Below are 17,332 nucleotides of genomic sequence, written 5' to 3' on the forward strand. Positions count from 1 at the left end.
TGATGTGTCATCCAAAATCACTACTGGTATACCACCAGCAATATTCATGACTTCTACCTACTCTTTGGAAAATACTGGAATAGAAAATTATACTTTGACATACATAGTCTCATTAAAACTTTTTTATTTTTTATTTTTATTTTTGTTTGTTTTAATTTTTTTTAAGTTCAGGGATACAAGTGCAGGTATGTTACATAGGTAAACTGTGTCATGGGGGTTTGTTGCAGAGATTTAAAAATGTGAATAATCATCTCTAATTTGGAAATGAAAATTATATTTCCTTGTTAAATGAAAAAGAAGAGACTTTTTTGTTGCTGTTGTTTTCTTTTTTTCGGAGATGGGGGTCTCACTATGTTGCCCAATCTGTACTCGAACTTCTGGACTCAAGCAATCCTCCCACCTCACCCTCCTGGGTGGCTGGGATTACAGGCAGGAGCCACTCTTCCTGATTTAGAATGGAAATTTTGAGGAGCACATCAGCCACTGTGTCTGGTCAGAATCACTTTAAATAAAATTTTCAGCTAGGATTACTCCATATTCCACATGTATTATGAATTCAAGTCCCAAACTTAAACAACCGTGAAATTGCAATTAGAAATTCTTAAGGAAATTTTTCTTTTTATTTTCCATGCACTACCCAGAACCAGAGTTTAAATAAGCAAGTGTCTTTTGGGACAGCCCTACATCCCTATGCCAAGTGACACTGTCAGTGTCACCTTTCAGTTGTCCCAGATTTATGCTGGTGTCTCCAATTTGACCTTCCACTCTGCTCAAAAACTAGGCTTTGTCTCTTCTTCACCAACTCCAAAGCACCCCTCTTATTTATAACTTTTTCCCCCTCAAATCTAATTGTTTCTCTTACTTTACCATGAGCACAGCCACACTGTAAAATTTTTATTTTATGCAGCAACTTTAAGAATTCTGTATCAGTATGTCTTTTCTGCACCTCCAGCTCATCACATGATTTTTACTTTCACAATTGATTTCTTTGTAATTACAGAGTTTTGATAACTCAACTGTAACCCACAGTGGATGGATTATTTTCATTTCAAAACTATATGAAAGATATACTATTTTGTATTTATGAGTTAACCCCACAAGAGAAGGTTTGAGGTCTCCAACATTCTACTTGTTATAAGAATGACACTGCTTTCCTTAACTGCAGGTATGGCAAATATCTGCTTTGCTTGTGACTATTACCTTCTATTCTTCCATCACCGTGACCTGGCAGACTTCGATAACTGATCATAACACCTTTCTCCTATGAGATAAGATGTTACCTTAGAAAGGTTTTCAATGAAAATTCTAGGTAGTCATTACCATTTACATGACATTAGGTAATCTAGTAACTCTTTTTTGCCGTCCCTGTTTAGCTAATCAAATTCACTGTATTTTTCTTCTCAGCACTATTATTTATTATTCTCACCTATTAAAACTTTATCTTTTGACTCTAATGGTGATGTACAATTGCACAAGAGTGATAGTCACCATGGAGAGACACCAAAAAAATACCAGCAAAAGACACGCCACACTTTTATTTAACATAGGTGATTAATAAAACTCCTATCTACAAATCTAGAAATTGTTACACAGAATAAAATAGCTAGCCAGCAGTGCTTCTGGAGAGCTTGATAAGCATCTGCGGCTTTCAAGTTCTCACATTGGCCCATTGCTGCCAATGAAATCACTTGACTGAAGAGAGGCTTTGAGAAACTCCTTTCACCACTTCGCCAATTTTCTGTTTTTGGTTATGTGTGAAGTTGTAGATACCTTCCAGCCCTTTTCCTCTCACCAGTAGCCAGCATACTTCTGAGAGGTTTGTAGGTAAATTAGAAAATTGAAAATCAATTTTCCAGGTGTGCCATACCCTCAGTAGACTCAGGTTTGAGCTTATCTGAAGTCATATTCCTTTACAGAATGCAGTGACAGAACACTAATAGGAATACATTTCACTGAAGCTTCAATTTGGCCAATCAATCCCTCTTACAATTAAAAGCTGAACTATCTATTCAGGAAGTCATCATCTAATGGCATAGCTTAATTTTCTGTACTCAACAAGCTGTTAAATAACTTATGTTGTCATCAATGTATCATCTAGGTATTGCTGAATCCTATTGTAAGATGAAATACAGTTGTAGTACCATTTGGGCTTTATCATTTAACTACTTCCTTAAGCTCATATTATAGCAGCCTAACCATGTGAGGGAACATGTACTTAAAAAAATCATGTCAGGATTCTCAGCCATTTTAATGGCTGCTTTTCAAAACTGTGCTCCAATGTGGTAAGAACTTTACCCTATTCTTCCCTTCTATCTGGGTATCTCAGTATTTTTTTTCCATGCTGTTGAGTACATTTCTTAATGTTTACATTATTCTGAACCATTTTATTGAGAGTTTGATACTCTCAAGTGTCTATTTCATACTGTAGTCTCATGTGTTTGCTTTCATATTCCATCTGGATATGTATGTTTTTCCACCTTTGCACTAAGATGCAATTAATAAATAATATATTTTGTATCTGTATAATTGGAATATTCCATTTCTAATTTTTAAAATAGACTCACTACTTTTCTTCATTTGTAGTTAGTAGAAGTTGTTCCTTTTCATGCCTTTTTTTAAGAAAAAATATATATTTAATTTTCATAGGTTTTGGGGGAACTGGTGGTGTCTGGTTACATGAATAAGTTCTTTAGTGGCGATTTGTGAGATTTTGGTGCACCCATCACCTGAGCAGTATACACTGTACCCAATTTGTAGTCTTTCATCCCTCACTCTCTTCTCACCCTTTCCTCCAAGTCCCCAAAGGCCATTGTATCATTCTTATGCTTTTGCATTCTCATAGTTTATTACAAATAACCACAAGACTTCTGAATCTTTTAATGCCACTCAATTAGCTCCTTACACCTTAGCCTAAATTACTGGGATCAAAAGTGAATCAGACATGACATCTGTTTTCACAGAGCTGATAGTCTAGAAGAGGAAAGGAACACATGAAAAAACTACAGCACAAACCAGTGTGCTCATGAGCACCATTTATAAGTTCTGAAGTTTTCATCAATGCAATCAGTCATTTTAGCAGCTTTCTAGTTAACATTTGTTCAGCTTACCTCCCACATTGCATAAGCATTCTTAACATGAATGTCTGCTTTGAGAAATTAATACTTGGGCAAAATTTTCATTCTCCAAATTGGGAAGCAGTCTCCTAATTATGTTTGTATGTAGTTTTTCTCATGAATGCGAAGATGTATTTTTGAAGTAAATCAAATAAAACTGAATTGCTATATAATATTAAAAGACTGAAGCAACTATGTGAACATTTCAGTAGACATTTGCCTTTGAAGCTTCTATATTATCCATGAGTCAAATTGTTCCCCCACACAAAGTGTCAAATATATATACACACACACACACACACACACACACACACATATGTAAAGCATCATAGAATTTTGAGGATGCTCACTGGGGAGGTAAGCAGGATTGACACATAGTGACTCCTGGACATTTTTTCCTACTGTATGAAAACAAGCTAGTTGGGATGCAAAACTTATTTTTACTGAAGCATGGAGCAGAAACTAGACTCAAAATCCTCCCAAACTGGGAACCCTATATTTCCCATTCAGGGCACCGAGTTATTCCCAGTCACTTCTCCAAATAGTTGGCACCTATGCTCTTGGTACCAAATAGTCTGTTTTTTTCTCACTGGCAAAGTCACTACCTCAATAACCTCATATAAAAACTCGGCAAAAAAGGAAAAAGCTCTACACTAGCCACATCACCCATTGAAGTACAAACCCACAGTATTTTCTGCCATTCCCCAGAATGTTTCCACAGAAAATGCCAGGAGGCCAAAGAAACCTTACCTATAGACCTTTCTGTAGGTCTCCAGCCTGTCCTCAGTGACACTGTTACCATCCATGACAGTATCATGACAGCTGTAATCCCCAAACTGGGAATATTCCTTAATAACAATGTCTAGGTAAATATTGCTGGATATAGTGAACATCGTCAAGAATGTATACCCAAACAGAGGGTCAAGTTATATGGCTCTGGGTGTTTTAGCTCTCAGCCTGAACTTATTTATTTATTTATTTATTTATTTATTTATTTATTTATTTGAGACAGGGTCTCTCTATGTCACCCAGGTTGGAGCACAGTGGCACGCTCACAGCTCACTGCAGCCTCTACCTCCTGAACTCAAGCAATTATCCCACCTCAGCTCCCTGAGTAACTGGGACCACAGGTATGCACCACCACACCAGGTTAAATTCTTTTTCCATTTTTTTGTACAGACAGTGTCTCCCTGTCTTCCCCAGGCTAATCCTAGGCTCAAGCAATCCTCCTGCCTCAGCCACCCAAATTGGGATTACAGGTGTAAGTCACTGCACCTGGCCTTAATCTTCTTAATACCATATTTGCCTCGTGTTTCAATGAATTGACCATTTAATTGCAAAAAGTTTTTAAATATTAAATTCCAAAAAGGAGCAAAAACCATGTTTTAATCTTAAAGTAATAAAACTAGAAATATACTGTATAAAAAATAAGGCCAATGAGATAATAGCTTCAGAAAGTTTTGTCCAAGGATAACAAACTACTCACCATCAGAACAAATGCAGTCCACGAGAGTATTTTGGTGGCTGCAGATACTTTAAATTTTTCTTTCAAATGGAATGACTTGGTGAAGCATGCCATGACTATTATGCCTAGTCCTTACCACAGACTATGGCAATATCTTTCTCATTACATCATACCATGGTCTCTAAAGGCAACCTAATTTATGAACCCTAGTTTGCATTACTGGTCTTTAAAAGGTTTTGGGAGAAAAAAGACATTAGCGAATATGTGTAGAAACTCCAAAGATCATTTTTTAAACACAGGTAATAAAATATAGATACGCTTAAAATTTTTAAATCACTTTAAGCATCTATATGAGCTCTTCAGTTCCAATGCCATCACATATCTGATAAAGAGTTGGTATAGATGTCCCTAAGGCAGAAATCTATTTCCTGAGATAAAGTATCAATTTTTACAATAATTCTCTCATCAGACAACTTCTCTTTATTAGAAATTTTGCATGTGTTTTTTCTATTATGCAAACAAAAGAAAATCAGGCAGAATACTTCAGCAAGTGGAAGGAACATTACTGCAATGTTCCACATTGAAAATTAAAATATTCGAGGTACATAACAGCCATCTTAGATTTAATTAACATCTGATCAGTCGGCTTAATGTCTTTCCTTTTGGTGACTTTTTATTTTTTATAACAAATAACTTCAATTATCTTCAAAATTTTGACCAAATTGAGATTCTTGGAAACTTAACAACAGAAGAGTTAACAAGAACAAAAAATCAACCAACAACAGCGATTCTATTCAAAGCCAAAGGGCTATTCAATATCAGCAGTAAGAACACATTTAGAGAAGTTAAGACTAAGGTAAATACATGAAAAATCGTCTTTGAATGAAATCAAGCAGAACAAAGCCAAACAATACAGTGATCAGAATGTGCACCTGAGACATGCAGCTTTTGTAATTATGATCTGGTTATTTTGAAACAGCGAGAATGCTATGTTGTTATCTATCTCTGAAGAGCCAAGTATCCTAAATTAAACATCATTTATGCATTCATATACTTATCATCCATCTATCAAATATCTATTGAGCACTCACTATGTGTCAGACACTCTATCTGTGTTAGAAATAAGATCCTCAACAAAAGCAAAGTCTATTCCCTGACGAAACCTTAATTTTAGTAGAAGAGAAAATACTTACAATTAAAACCAACTTTTGAGTAATATTGTTTCAGATAGGCATACATGCTATAAAACAATGTTGCTATAAAACAATGTAATAGAATAGCTGAAGATGGATTAGTTTAATATGGATGGTCGGGGAAGCCTTCTAAGAAATGTGTACCTCACAGGGCTTCTCAAACTTGGATAGGCATGTGAGTCACCTGAGCTCACTGAAATGCAGATTCTGATCAAAAGGTCTAACCTAGGACGGGAGATTCTGTTTCCAATGAGCTCCCAGGTGATGCTGATGTGTCAGTCCCTCAGACCACACTTTGAATACTAAGGATTTTAAATAAGAAATGAGAATGGTAAAAGTAATTGAGACAGGAGCTCCGTTTCAATAATAATTACTTGTAGGGGTTTGGGGAAGAAACTGAGATAAGTCCAGCTTTCTTTCCACCTCATTTCCAGTTTCCTCTCACTTGTTTCATTGCAGGTCCCCTTGCGGTATAGTGGAAATACATAAGCTCTGAGACCAGATGGTCCTGGGCTTTACCCTGTCTCCACCTCTTCACAGCACTGAGGCCTTGGGCAGTTCACTTTTCCCTCTAAGTCTCATTCTTCTACATTGTAGGATCCTGGGATGATATGTCTGGCATATCAAAAATAATCAGTAAATGATACCTTGATAGACACTCTAGGATGCCTGACCCAGTCTCATTCCAAGACTCTTTCTCTTTTGACTATTTCTATTTTTGAGATATAAAAGCTTAGAAAAAAAAAAAAAACCCAAACCTTGATTTATTGGCATTCCTTGGAGCTAGAAACGGGCCATGGCCATGTGACAAAGTTATGGTAAATGATGTGTTGACAGAAATCCCTGGCAGGAGAGAGAGGCAAGGGGAAATACATTCCTTCCTACAAACAAAGGAGAATCCTCCTAGAAAGAGGCGCCTGCCTTTTGTCCATCACTCTTCTTCTTGTCTGCACCACAGAAATGAGTTCTAAAGGTGCAGCAGGCATCTTGCAACCATCAGGTGATAAGCAAGATGAAGAAAAACAGCACATAAAGGACAGCAGAGCAGAAACGCCAAGAGCCTGAGTGCCCACCAGTATTACAGTGTCTCTGTTTCCAACCACGGGCTGCTCAGTCCCATGCTCTTTGAAATATGAGGAAAATAAGCCTTTACTGTTTAATCTTGTGTTAGTTAGGTTTGCACATTCTTGTAGCTAAAGGCAATGCATATCTAATTGTTCAGAATAGCTGTTTATTACTTTATTTCTTCTGAAGTCACTTAGTAATAGGCAATGGTATATGCAACACAAAACTTTTGTCAGTGTAATTAACAATGCCAACCTGCTGCGGCTTGCCACTTAGACTACCAAGAAATGCCACTGCATTGGAATCTTGATTTGTATTACCACTAAAGATAATGTGAAAGGCTTCACACATCAACCCCTAAATTCTCAAAACAAATTTGAAGTGCTCATTTTTTAGAAATTATAATTGAAATCCCCTCATTCTATGATAACTGATGTTGTTACCACATAATGAATAAGCCAGCGTCAACCAACATTCCAAAGCAAATCTGGGACACTGAACAAGAAATAAACAAAAATAATTTCATTGGGCTCTGTGCCTGGAAAAACAAGGCATGTAGTATTATACTCAACTGGTTTGAATGGAAAACCAAATTAACACAATGAATGAAATGCTGTGGAAAATGTTTGGAAAATTGACACATATGCAACTCAGTGTAGAGGAAAGGAACTTTTAAAAGACATTTACCACTGTCACAGAGGTGAGGGCCATTGAATACAATAAATTAACAAGCAAGTATTTACTCAGTTTCTATTATGTTTAAGGCAATGTAGGAAATGCAAAGAATGAAGCTGTGTGCCAGTTTCAAGGCCCATAATGATTTGGGAATGACAAGGTAACAGAAGTTTGATACACCAGTGCCAGAAGGTTTAGAAAGATGACTCCAGCAGCAAGGAAGAGAGTGTTTTAAGGGAAGGACACTTACTATGAACTAAAGTAGATCGGGAAAATCTGACTATACAGAAAACAAGTGGGATTTTCATGATGAATAAGGTGACAAAGATACATTCCAAGTGAGGGAAAATTCTCCTGGGTAAGGAGAAATAGGACTGTGAGCTGAAAATGAACAGGCCAGCTTGACTTGTCCCCAAGTTTCAAAAAAGTTAGAAGGTGAAATGGTAGTTAGTAAGTGGAGTGTGGGGCCGGGCGCGGTGGCTCACGCCTGTAATCCTAACACTTCGGGAGGCCGAGGCAGGTGGATCACGAGGTCACAAGATCGAGACCATCCTGGCCAACATGGTGAAACCCCGTCTCCACTAAAAATACAAAAATTAGTTGGGCGTGGTGGCGCATCCCTGTAGTCCCAGTTACTCAGGAAGCTGAGGCAGGAGAATCACGTGAACCAGGGAGGTGGAGGTTGCAGTGAGCCGAGATTGTGCCACTGCACTCTGGCCTGGCAACACACGGAGACTCCACTTCAAAAAAAAAAAAAAAAAAAGGAAAAAATAAAGTGGACTATGGGGAGCTTAATAAGCTGATTCTTAAGTAATTTGAACTTAAAATCTACTTACCTGAGCTAAGAGCATATAAGAAAGTGCTACAATTGTGTCTCCTTAATTTTAATAATGTGATGGCCCAGAGTGTTGGAAAGTTAGTAAGATTCTCATTATTGGCTTTCTCTCCCAACTCTCTCTTGAAACTGCTTTTAGCGGCAATCCTGTAATCTTTCAATTAAAAAACCCAGTGGGCACATCTGTGTCCTCATCTGACTTAATTTCTCTATGATGTCTGGTTCCATTTTTCTCTAATGTCTCACCATTATTAATCTATCTCCTTTACTGATACTCTCCTCCTGGTTCCTCAAATGTTAGTATGATCCAGGGTCCTACCCTTGACCTACTTCTTTCCTCCCTCCTATTGAAGCTGTCTTTAGCATTCCTAAAGAATCTCACCTATGATCTTTTTTTTTTTTACATTACCATCAATATATTGATGGCTGTCAAATCTATGCCTTCAGTCCATATTGCTGTCTTGATCACCTGACCCTCATGTCTATGTGCCTACAAGACATGCATAGAAACCTCAAACAGTAGACCCAATATTGAATTCATTAATGTTCCTTAGACACTTATTTCTCTTCTGCATTAACCACCTGGATTAAAGTCATTCATCATATTTGCTAGGGCAGCTAAACAAACTGCAGTCAGCCCTCTGTATCTGCGGGTTCCACATCCACGGATTCAACCACATGTGGATCAAAAATATTCAGAAAAATAATGGATAGGTTCATTTGCACTAAATATGTATAGGCTTTTTTCTTGTCATTATTCCCTAAACAATACAACACAAAAACCATTTTCATAGCATTAATATTGCATTGGGCATCATAAGTAATCTAGAAATTTTTTTAAAGCATATGGGAGGATGTGCAGAATATTAAATCATTTTATATGAGGAACTTAAGCATCAGTGGATTATGGTATCCTCAGGATGTAGTGGAACCAATCCAATGACACCAAGGGAGACTGTGCCTCAAACTGAGTGGCTTAAATAACAGAAATGTATTTTCTTACAGTTCTGGAGGCTAGAGATTCAAGATTAAGGTTGATTTGGCAGGTTGGTTTCCTGAGGACTCTCCTTGGTTTGCATAAGGCTGTTCTGTCTCCATGGTCAGCAGTCCCTCTATGCATTCACACCCCTGGTGTCTGTTTGTTCTAATCTCTTCTTATAAGAGTCAGACTGGATTAGGGGCAACCCTAACAACTTCATTTTAACTTAATTATTCAAAAGCCTCATCTCCAAATACAGTTACATTCTGAGATAACTGGGGGTTAAGGCTTCAACATATAAATTTGGGAGTGACATGAATCAGTTCATAACAGCCCTTAAACCAGAAAGAGGATCCCAAAAGATCTCCTTTTCCTTCATCTCTTATGTCAAGGCCAACCTGTTCTAACACTGAAATATATCTGCATACCACCTAAACTCCTTAGGGTTGAACTTCAACTTCGTGACTTTTCTTATTTAAAAAGGTCAACTACTTGCTGTTTCATCACCTAAAATTAACATTCTTTCCTTTCAGTCTTACTCCACACACAAATCATCTTTCAAGATTTGCTTCAATATTACTTCTCCTGTGAAGTTCTCCTTGACTCTGCTCTACCTCTTGCTATCACTGAACATACTATATTGCAAAACTGGATCTGTGTCCACCAGAAGATTATGAGCACTTTGCAGAGGGCAAGTGAGGGAGAAAAAACATAATGTAGCCCTGAGGTTTGGCTGCATGACTGTAAATCCTAGGTTACCTTTTTTTTAAAAAAAAAAAAACTACGTCAATTTTGTCAAGTCACTTAAATTCATCAATAAATGGGAATAGGAATAATACTTATTTCACAGAGTTATGAGAAGTAAATGAAGTCACCTATGTGAAGCAGTTAGCATGAAGCAGAGACTCAATGAGAGCTAGCTATTTTTATAAAACCTATAGAATATAACAACCACGACCACATCTTTTATTGAGCATATTCTATATGCCCTGTGCTATGCGAATTGCATATATTATCTGTTATAAACCTATAAGAAATGTAGCAGATATGTATGAGTACCTCCTTTTATAGATGAAGAAACTCAGTTCCTGAGACAGTAAGCAGCTTCTGGAAGGACTAATAGCTAAAATTTAGTGGAAAGGATTTAAGCTGAGGCTTAAGATGTTTCCAAGCATATTGTCTCCATTTTGACATCTCCAAATGCTAATGCAATGCCGGGGTCAGAGTGGGTGCTCAATGAATATTTTTTGAATGACTTAATACATTATTAATCCACTTTTAAATTTACATTAAATTTTAAATATAATTTTTAAAACTAATTTAATTAAATTAATTTGATTTTAATTAACTAAAAAATTAAAGCCTCCTGCTGAGGCTATTTTCCTTTACTCAAAGTAAACAATTCCCTCTGAGCCACTCCATCCAAAGGCCCTCTGTTCTCAGCCTTGTGAATGTTTTTCCTAATACTTTCCCACCATTGAAGACCTGGTGTCCAAAAAGACTTGCCTACCCTGACTTATTGTACTAAGCAGACATTCCCTCTCCTCTCCTCCCCTTCCCTCCTCCCCTCCCCTTCCCTCTCCTTCCTTCCTTCCTTCCTTCCTTTCTTCCTTCTTTCCTTCCTTCCTTCCTTCCTTCCTTTCTTCCTTCCTTCTTCTTTCTTTCTTTCCTTTTCTTTCCTTTTTTTTTAATTAAAAGGACATATTTAACTGCCAGCCAAGATTTCTGATCAGCAACAAAAGAACCTCAATTGCCAAGCTGATTGACATATACATCCAAATTTTATATCAAAGTATTTCTTAACTGATACAGAAAGACATAAACAGGGCCTTGTATTAAATTCACTCCATAAGTAACGCTTGACATGAACATAGAAGTAAGTGGTGTACACATTATTTTTGGAATAGAAGTAAAATATGTGCCAAAAAGGAAGGTAGTTTTAAAGGTGATAAAAACTATCAGATTTCTGCTGAAGGCGCGCGCGCATTCTCTCTCCCTCTCTCTCTCTCTCTCACACACACACACACACACACACCAGCAGATGCACTAGCTGAAAGCTACTGTACATACAAATAGTAATTTGAATTTTGTGCTCATCTTCTACTAATGCTATTCATTGACAAAAGGCCTACATTATATCCCACACCTTGTTAGCCTCTTCTATAAAACAGGTTCTTCCTCATTTAAATAAACTCCCTCAAAACACAGATAAATAATTAAAGTATTTTTAATAGAAGTCCATGCCATTTATATCTCTTAAATGAAGCCCATCATATGAACCTCAGTATTAATTAATTTAATTAACATGAACCTTATTTCTACAACTTAGATGAACTTCAGTGATGCATTTGCAGAAGATGCAACACTGGGTCATGTCATGCACTCATTTTTTTAATGTTATGACACAATAGTGCTACAGTTACATGGTGACATTTTAATAATCAAACACTTATTTGGAAGTTTTAAAAATATCATATGTTAAGGTGTGCCTTTCCTGCAAGACATGCCATCAACTGGTGAATTTCAATGTGTTTTACTCCATTAATTGCAGGTAAAAATATATATTTTTTTCTTTTTCTTTCTCTTTTTTTTTTTTTTTGAGACAGGATCTCACTCTGTCACCCAGGCTACAGTGCAGGAGTGTGATCACCAGTCACTGCAGCATTCACCTCCTGGACTCAAGCAATTCTCCCACCTCAACCTCCCAAATAGCTGGGACTACAAGTGTGCACCACCATGACCCGGCTGATTTTTAATTTATTCTTTATTTTATTATTTTTTTATTTTTGGTAAAGACAGAGTCTTCCTATGTTGCCCAAGCTGCTATCAAAATTCTGGTCTCAAGCAGTCCTCTTGCCTTGGCCTCCCAGATTGTTGGCTATTTTTAAATTATCATTTTATAACCATGGTTACTTACAATAGTTACTCTGTCTTTCTAAAAATACTACATACTTTTATGGGACATTTATAATAAGGTAGCAGTAGAAAAAACTGTTCTTGAGTGTTCAGCATATATTAGAAGTAATATTTTTATATGAGATAATGTTGAGATAAAAGTATCTAGGGACTTAGTAACAAATATTTCAAAAAATTAAATCATATTTTGCATAATATAATTAATGTTAAAAGTGTTTTGCTATTTTTTATTTAAATCTTGCAAGAGATAGTCTTTACATTGCACATGGTCCCTAAACAAAATGAGAATGTTATTGAGCACAATTTAATGTATGTATTTAAATACAAATGCAAAACTCATTTTTAAGTAGAACTTTGGATAAGTTTGTTATTGGTTGACAGTGTTCAAATGGATGTCCTTCACTTCCAAACGACAGATGTAATCTTTCAAGTGCAAGCAGCTCTACTAGTGTGGCATGTTAGTCTCTCTCTGCTCCTTAACTTAGCTATTTCAAGGGAAAGAAGAAGAATATAATTCGGTAAGTTGGGAAGGTGATATGGACATGTATAGGAGAGCCCCTTTGTCTTCCCTCTCTTTAGGGAGCAACTATTCTGCTCTGGTTCTCCAGACATTAAGTTACACAGTGAGAGGCTCTGCTTTGGCTTCAGTCCAGCTTTGTGACTGAGGGGCAACTTTGCCTAAAACTAGAGCTCACTAGAAGGAAGCCCACTTGGAGGTAGAGATATTTCATGTTTTCCTTTACTAGTGTCATCAGAAATAAAGGTGATATTTTGGTTTCCAATCTACTCATTTCTCATTTTTCTTTTCCAGCTGATTCAGAACGTGGATGGCAAACATGAGTATTTTTATTGAGCTCTCTCAAACTCCAAATGAAAAAGTATACTTCACCGCTTTTATTCATTGCAGTCCACCAAGATGGGGATTTCTCCCCTATCAAGAGACATAAGGAACATAAGACAAAGATAATTAAGGGATTTGTATAATACCATTAGGCATGGTCCCCATATTCAAAACAAGTCAATTAAAGGTTAATAAAACTACCTTCTTTCAAGCAAAAAAAAGTCATGTATTTCTTTCTAAGGATTGTGTTATATTTCTATTTATCCACACATATTTGTGAATGTACATGATATCAATATATATTTATATGTTTGAATAATTTTATTCAAAGGATCCTTGCCCTTTGTGTTTCTATCTTACAAAGAAAATATTAAAAGCAAAAACTGTACATATCAATTTTCATACTTTGTGGAACTTACATTGGACAGGTACTACACTTGCTCTAAAATTCAAGTAACTTTAATTTTAAGATGTCTCTTCCTTTGCATATGTAAAATAAGCCACAGAATTTAGTCATGCCAATATACAGCAAAACAGACATGCATTTGCAAGGCTTTCAAATGCTAGAAAGTGAGAGCACCAAACTATGATATCTGTTCATTTGGGTTGTCATTTCAAGAGACATAATGTATTGAAAACAATCACACACATTTTTAAAAAGAACTGGAATAAAAGAGTCCATTCTTAAAAAGACATAGCTGTTGAAATGTCAAGTAGCTTATCCTAAAAAAGAACTTACTACATAGGAAATTCACAAAGGATAGTTGCTTTTTCTCTGGTGACTAGAATCCTACTGCTGTTTAAAACAAAGAATATCCGCAGGTTTCAGTGTTAACTTATGTCAGCTTATATAAAATCCAAAGAATTTCTATATAAATTATAATCAGAAGATACAAGGTAAACAACACAAATTCTCAGACTCCTTTAAAGATAACTGAAAAGCTTGTTTATGTCTTAAAACAAAGTATTATATTTGTATATACGATAAAGTACAGGATTCACATTTGTTTGCAACATTCTATTCTAACAACCACTAAGCTAGAGTTCTTACCTTTGTACATAACTACACTTTGCACATCTAAGTTTGAGCTACAGCAATCTAGAGGAAATGGAGAGATGTATTTTTAATCACATCCTCCTAACGTTACTTATCCCATCCATTAATTTTTGACTAATACAATGAAGTGGTGTTAATCCTTATATTGTGATAAACTGTTTTCTCATCCTCATCCTATTAACATAGGAATATGGACTTTTAGTTCCTGTCAAGTGAGTCTTTATTATAAAGATGATAGAATGGAAATGCATGTGAGTCTCTGTGATTTTGGAATATGCACCAAATACTGACTGCTAACAGTTACGAATATTTATCAGTTGCCGTTATTAAAAATGCATTTTTTCTCCAAGAGTTTTTAAGTAAACAATTTCAAAATGTTACTCCATCTGTCAATGTTTTCTGAAAACGGTACAAACCTTCTTTTTTATCTTCTGGAGTAATCTTCACTTTTGTATCTGTTATATCTTTGAATGAGGCCAGAAAAAGTACTACATCTCCTTTTTCATTCTTTATGGGAACAATATCCAGTAGGCACCAAAATGGAGACCCTGCAACAGTAAAAACAAAAAAACAAAAAATACAAATCAACCATTGCCTTGTGTTATTTCTATGGAAATCTCAATCATTAATAAAAATAAAGCCCTTAGTGTTTTCTTCAATCCCACAACTCCCTCCATCTTAAAAATGTCAGTTTTCAGATTCCATAAATTTCTATCCTATATGCATCTCTCTTCATTCCAAAGGAAATGCTTTTTCTGAAAATAAAGAAGTATTTTAAACAAAAACACTTGTCTGTGCTGAGATATTTCTGCTTACATTATTCAAACTGCATTTCTTCTTTGGACTTGTTGATGCTGAAGCATTCCACTTTATGAGAGATTGCCCCTTCCCACCCCCAGCACACAGTTTTCTTCAATAAATACCTTTGTTTGGTATGAGTTTGCCAGAGGTTTATATAGTCAATTTAAAAATCAAAGCTTGTACAACAAAATGATGAAAATAAAATAAAAAAGATGAAAAATACCAAGTTTGGGGGAGCATGCATAGCCACTTAAACTCTCATACATTGCTGGCTGGTTGCAAATTAATACATCTACTTTAAACACAGGTAGTATTAAAATTTAATCTCACAATACTACATTATACATCAGCGTGAATGAGTGACTTACAATCATTTGAAACCAAATGGACGAGTATCACTAATATAATGTTGAGTAAAATACCTAAACACAAATGAGTAGAATGCAATAAGAATTTGTTTACATTAAGTACAAAAACAGGCAGAACTAATTTATGATGTTAAAAGTCAGGTTAATGGTCACTTTAGGGAACTTGTGATTAGAAAGGCATTCAGGTCTGGGAGTTGTAGGATGCTGGTCAAGTTTTGTTACATGATCTTTATGTTGTTTACATAGGAGTGTTCAGTTCTTAAGTGCTTACATGTATTTTTCAGTAAGTATGTTACATTTCAAAAAATATTTGAAGAAGAAATAATCAAATTCAATTCAATTTTTGAGCAAAAAACCATGAGAAATATCATTAAGATTCAAGTTCAAGATATAGTAGCCAAATGGTATTGCCTAAAGCTTGTATTTTCAATTTTTAAACATATTTTAAAATATGTATTTTAGAAATATGTAAAAAAATCTTGCACTATGTTTCCTACTGAAAGGCATTTTGGACAGGAATATTTGAAAATGATGATAAAGTTGTTGTTGCTTAAAAACTAAACTATTAATCTATTTATAAATAATTTTCCTTCATCTTCTTTTCATGAGGGGAAAAAGACTTCAATCTTGTGAATTCTCATCTTATTTGGGTGTTGATTTCAAGGTCAGGGTACAAGACAAAAATATAAGAGGGTCAAAAATATCCTTGATATTTTGAGTTGTTTTGCATACACTGTATTAGATCTCATAATTTCCAACACAACTGATGTATTCATCCAGCCTTGGGATCTATCATTCTTTTCTGCAGTTAAACACCAGATGAAGCCATTAATTTATATTTAGGAGCCATCTGATATAAAAGTCTATTTTATTGTAGCTGCTGCTGTATTTGTTTAAAAGAATGGTTGGATTATGTATGATGTACTGCTCTCATAAGTTACACATGGAATATAATAAAATATGCTTGCTCCTCTGTATTCTCCCAATAGCTTCAGAGTCATGATTTCCTCCTTTTTTTTTTTTTCCCTATGGTATCCCATTTCATTCATCTGCCCCAGTGTCTATGCCATGGCAATATCATTTCATAGCTGATCACCAGGCTCTAGAAGACCTGGGATCTAACCACGGTTCTAACACTAGCCATGAAACGATAGGGAAGTCAATTAACCCATCTGGAACTTGGTTCCTTTCATTGTAACATTCTCACATCCTTCACTCCAGTAGTGAATACAGTGACCCCAAAAATGTTGAGACAATAAATCAACTCAAATGTTTGTGATTCATGGAGAAGCCTCAAAAATAAGCCATACCCATAGCCAAACACTGCTATCCTCATCATCCCAGAATGATTCTTAATTGAAATTTTATCTGTGGTCACCATTTCAGATTGGGAGCCTTTTTCAATGCTGTAGCTATGATAGAAACAAAAAGACCATCGGGCTAAACTAATAATCAGATCTTAGAGAAAGTAATAGTGGGGATACAAAGAATGGTATGAATCTGACATTGTGGTTGAAATTTTAAAGCACCTCTCTCTCAATGGCACCTCTCTCTTGCAAGAACATCACCAAATCATAACCAAGCCTATTAATTTTCCTGAGAATATTCTATCTGTGTACTCAGACAAGTATCATTACTGTCTCCAAAGAGCCTTTGCATAGGTGCACCAAAGTATTTCGGAGAGAGCCAAAACCACAGCATGAGGTGAAAGCCAAAGAAATAGCTGTTGATATGGCAATATTCACTGATCAGCCTTTGAGGCACAGCCATCATTTCACATTATATTCTAGAAGAACTGAAAGCTTACTTTGAGATTTGTCTTTTAACTTACAGTGATGTGGTCACTGACATTTTATAAATTCAATAAAACTTCATTAATTCAGATCTTTCTAAATTCAAGCTTTGGAATGATTTTACATGAACTAGACTGATGTCTACCTTCCCAGTGCCTATATGACAAAAAACCTTATGAAGGAAACAGTGTAAAGGGCATCAAAACTATTTCCTTTCCTTTCCTTCCTTCC

At 35.8% G+C, this 17,332-nt stretch overlaps 1 protein-coding gene across 1 annotated transcript in view; it reads right to left on the reverse strand.

Annotated features, from left to right (window-relative positions):
• Nucleotides 1–14,555: 14,555 nt before the first annotated feature.
• Nucleotides 14,556–17,332, reverse strand: part of LOC105541221 (potassium voltage-gated channel subfamily H member 8-like) — a gene marked incomplete at its 3' end in the record, with an annotated part of 27,969 nt that continues 25,192 nt past the window's right edge. The window contains exon 3 of the mRNA XM_011982147.1: nt 14,556–14,687. Coding sequence (XP_011837537.1) covers nt 14,556–14,687 — 132 coding nt within the window. The remainder of the gene's footprint in view (nt 14,688–17,332) is intronic.

This window comes from Mandrillus leucophaeus, unplaced genomic scaffold (genome assembly GCF_000951045.1).
Source record: "Mandrillus leucophaeus isolate KB7577 unplaced genomic scaffold, Mleu.le_1.0 Scaffold2352, whole genome shotgun sequence".
Classification (NCBI taxonomy): Eukaryota; Metazoa; Chordata; class Mammalia; order Primates; family Cercopithecidae; genus Mandrillus; species Mandrillus leucophaeus.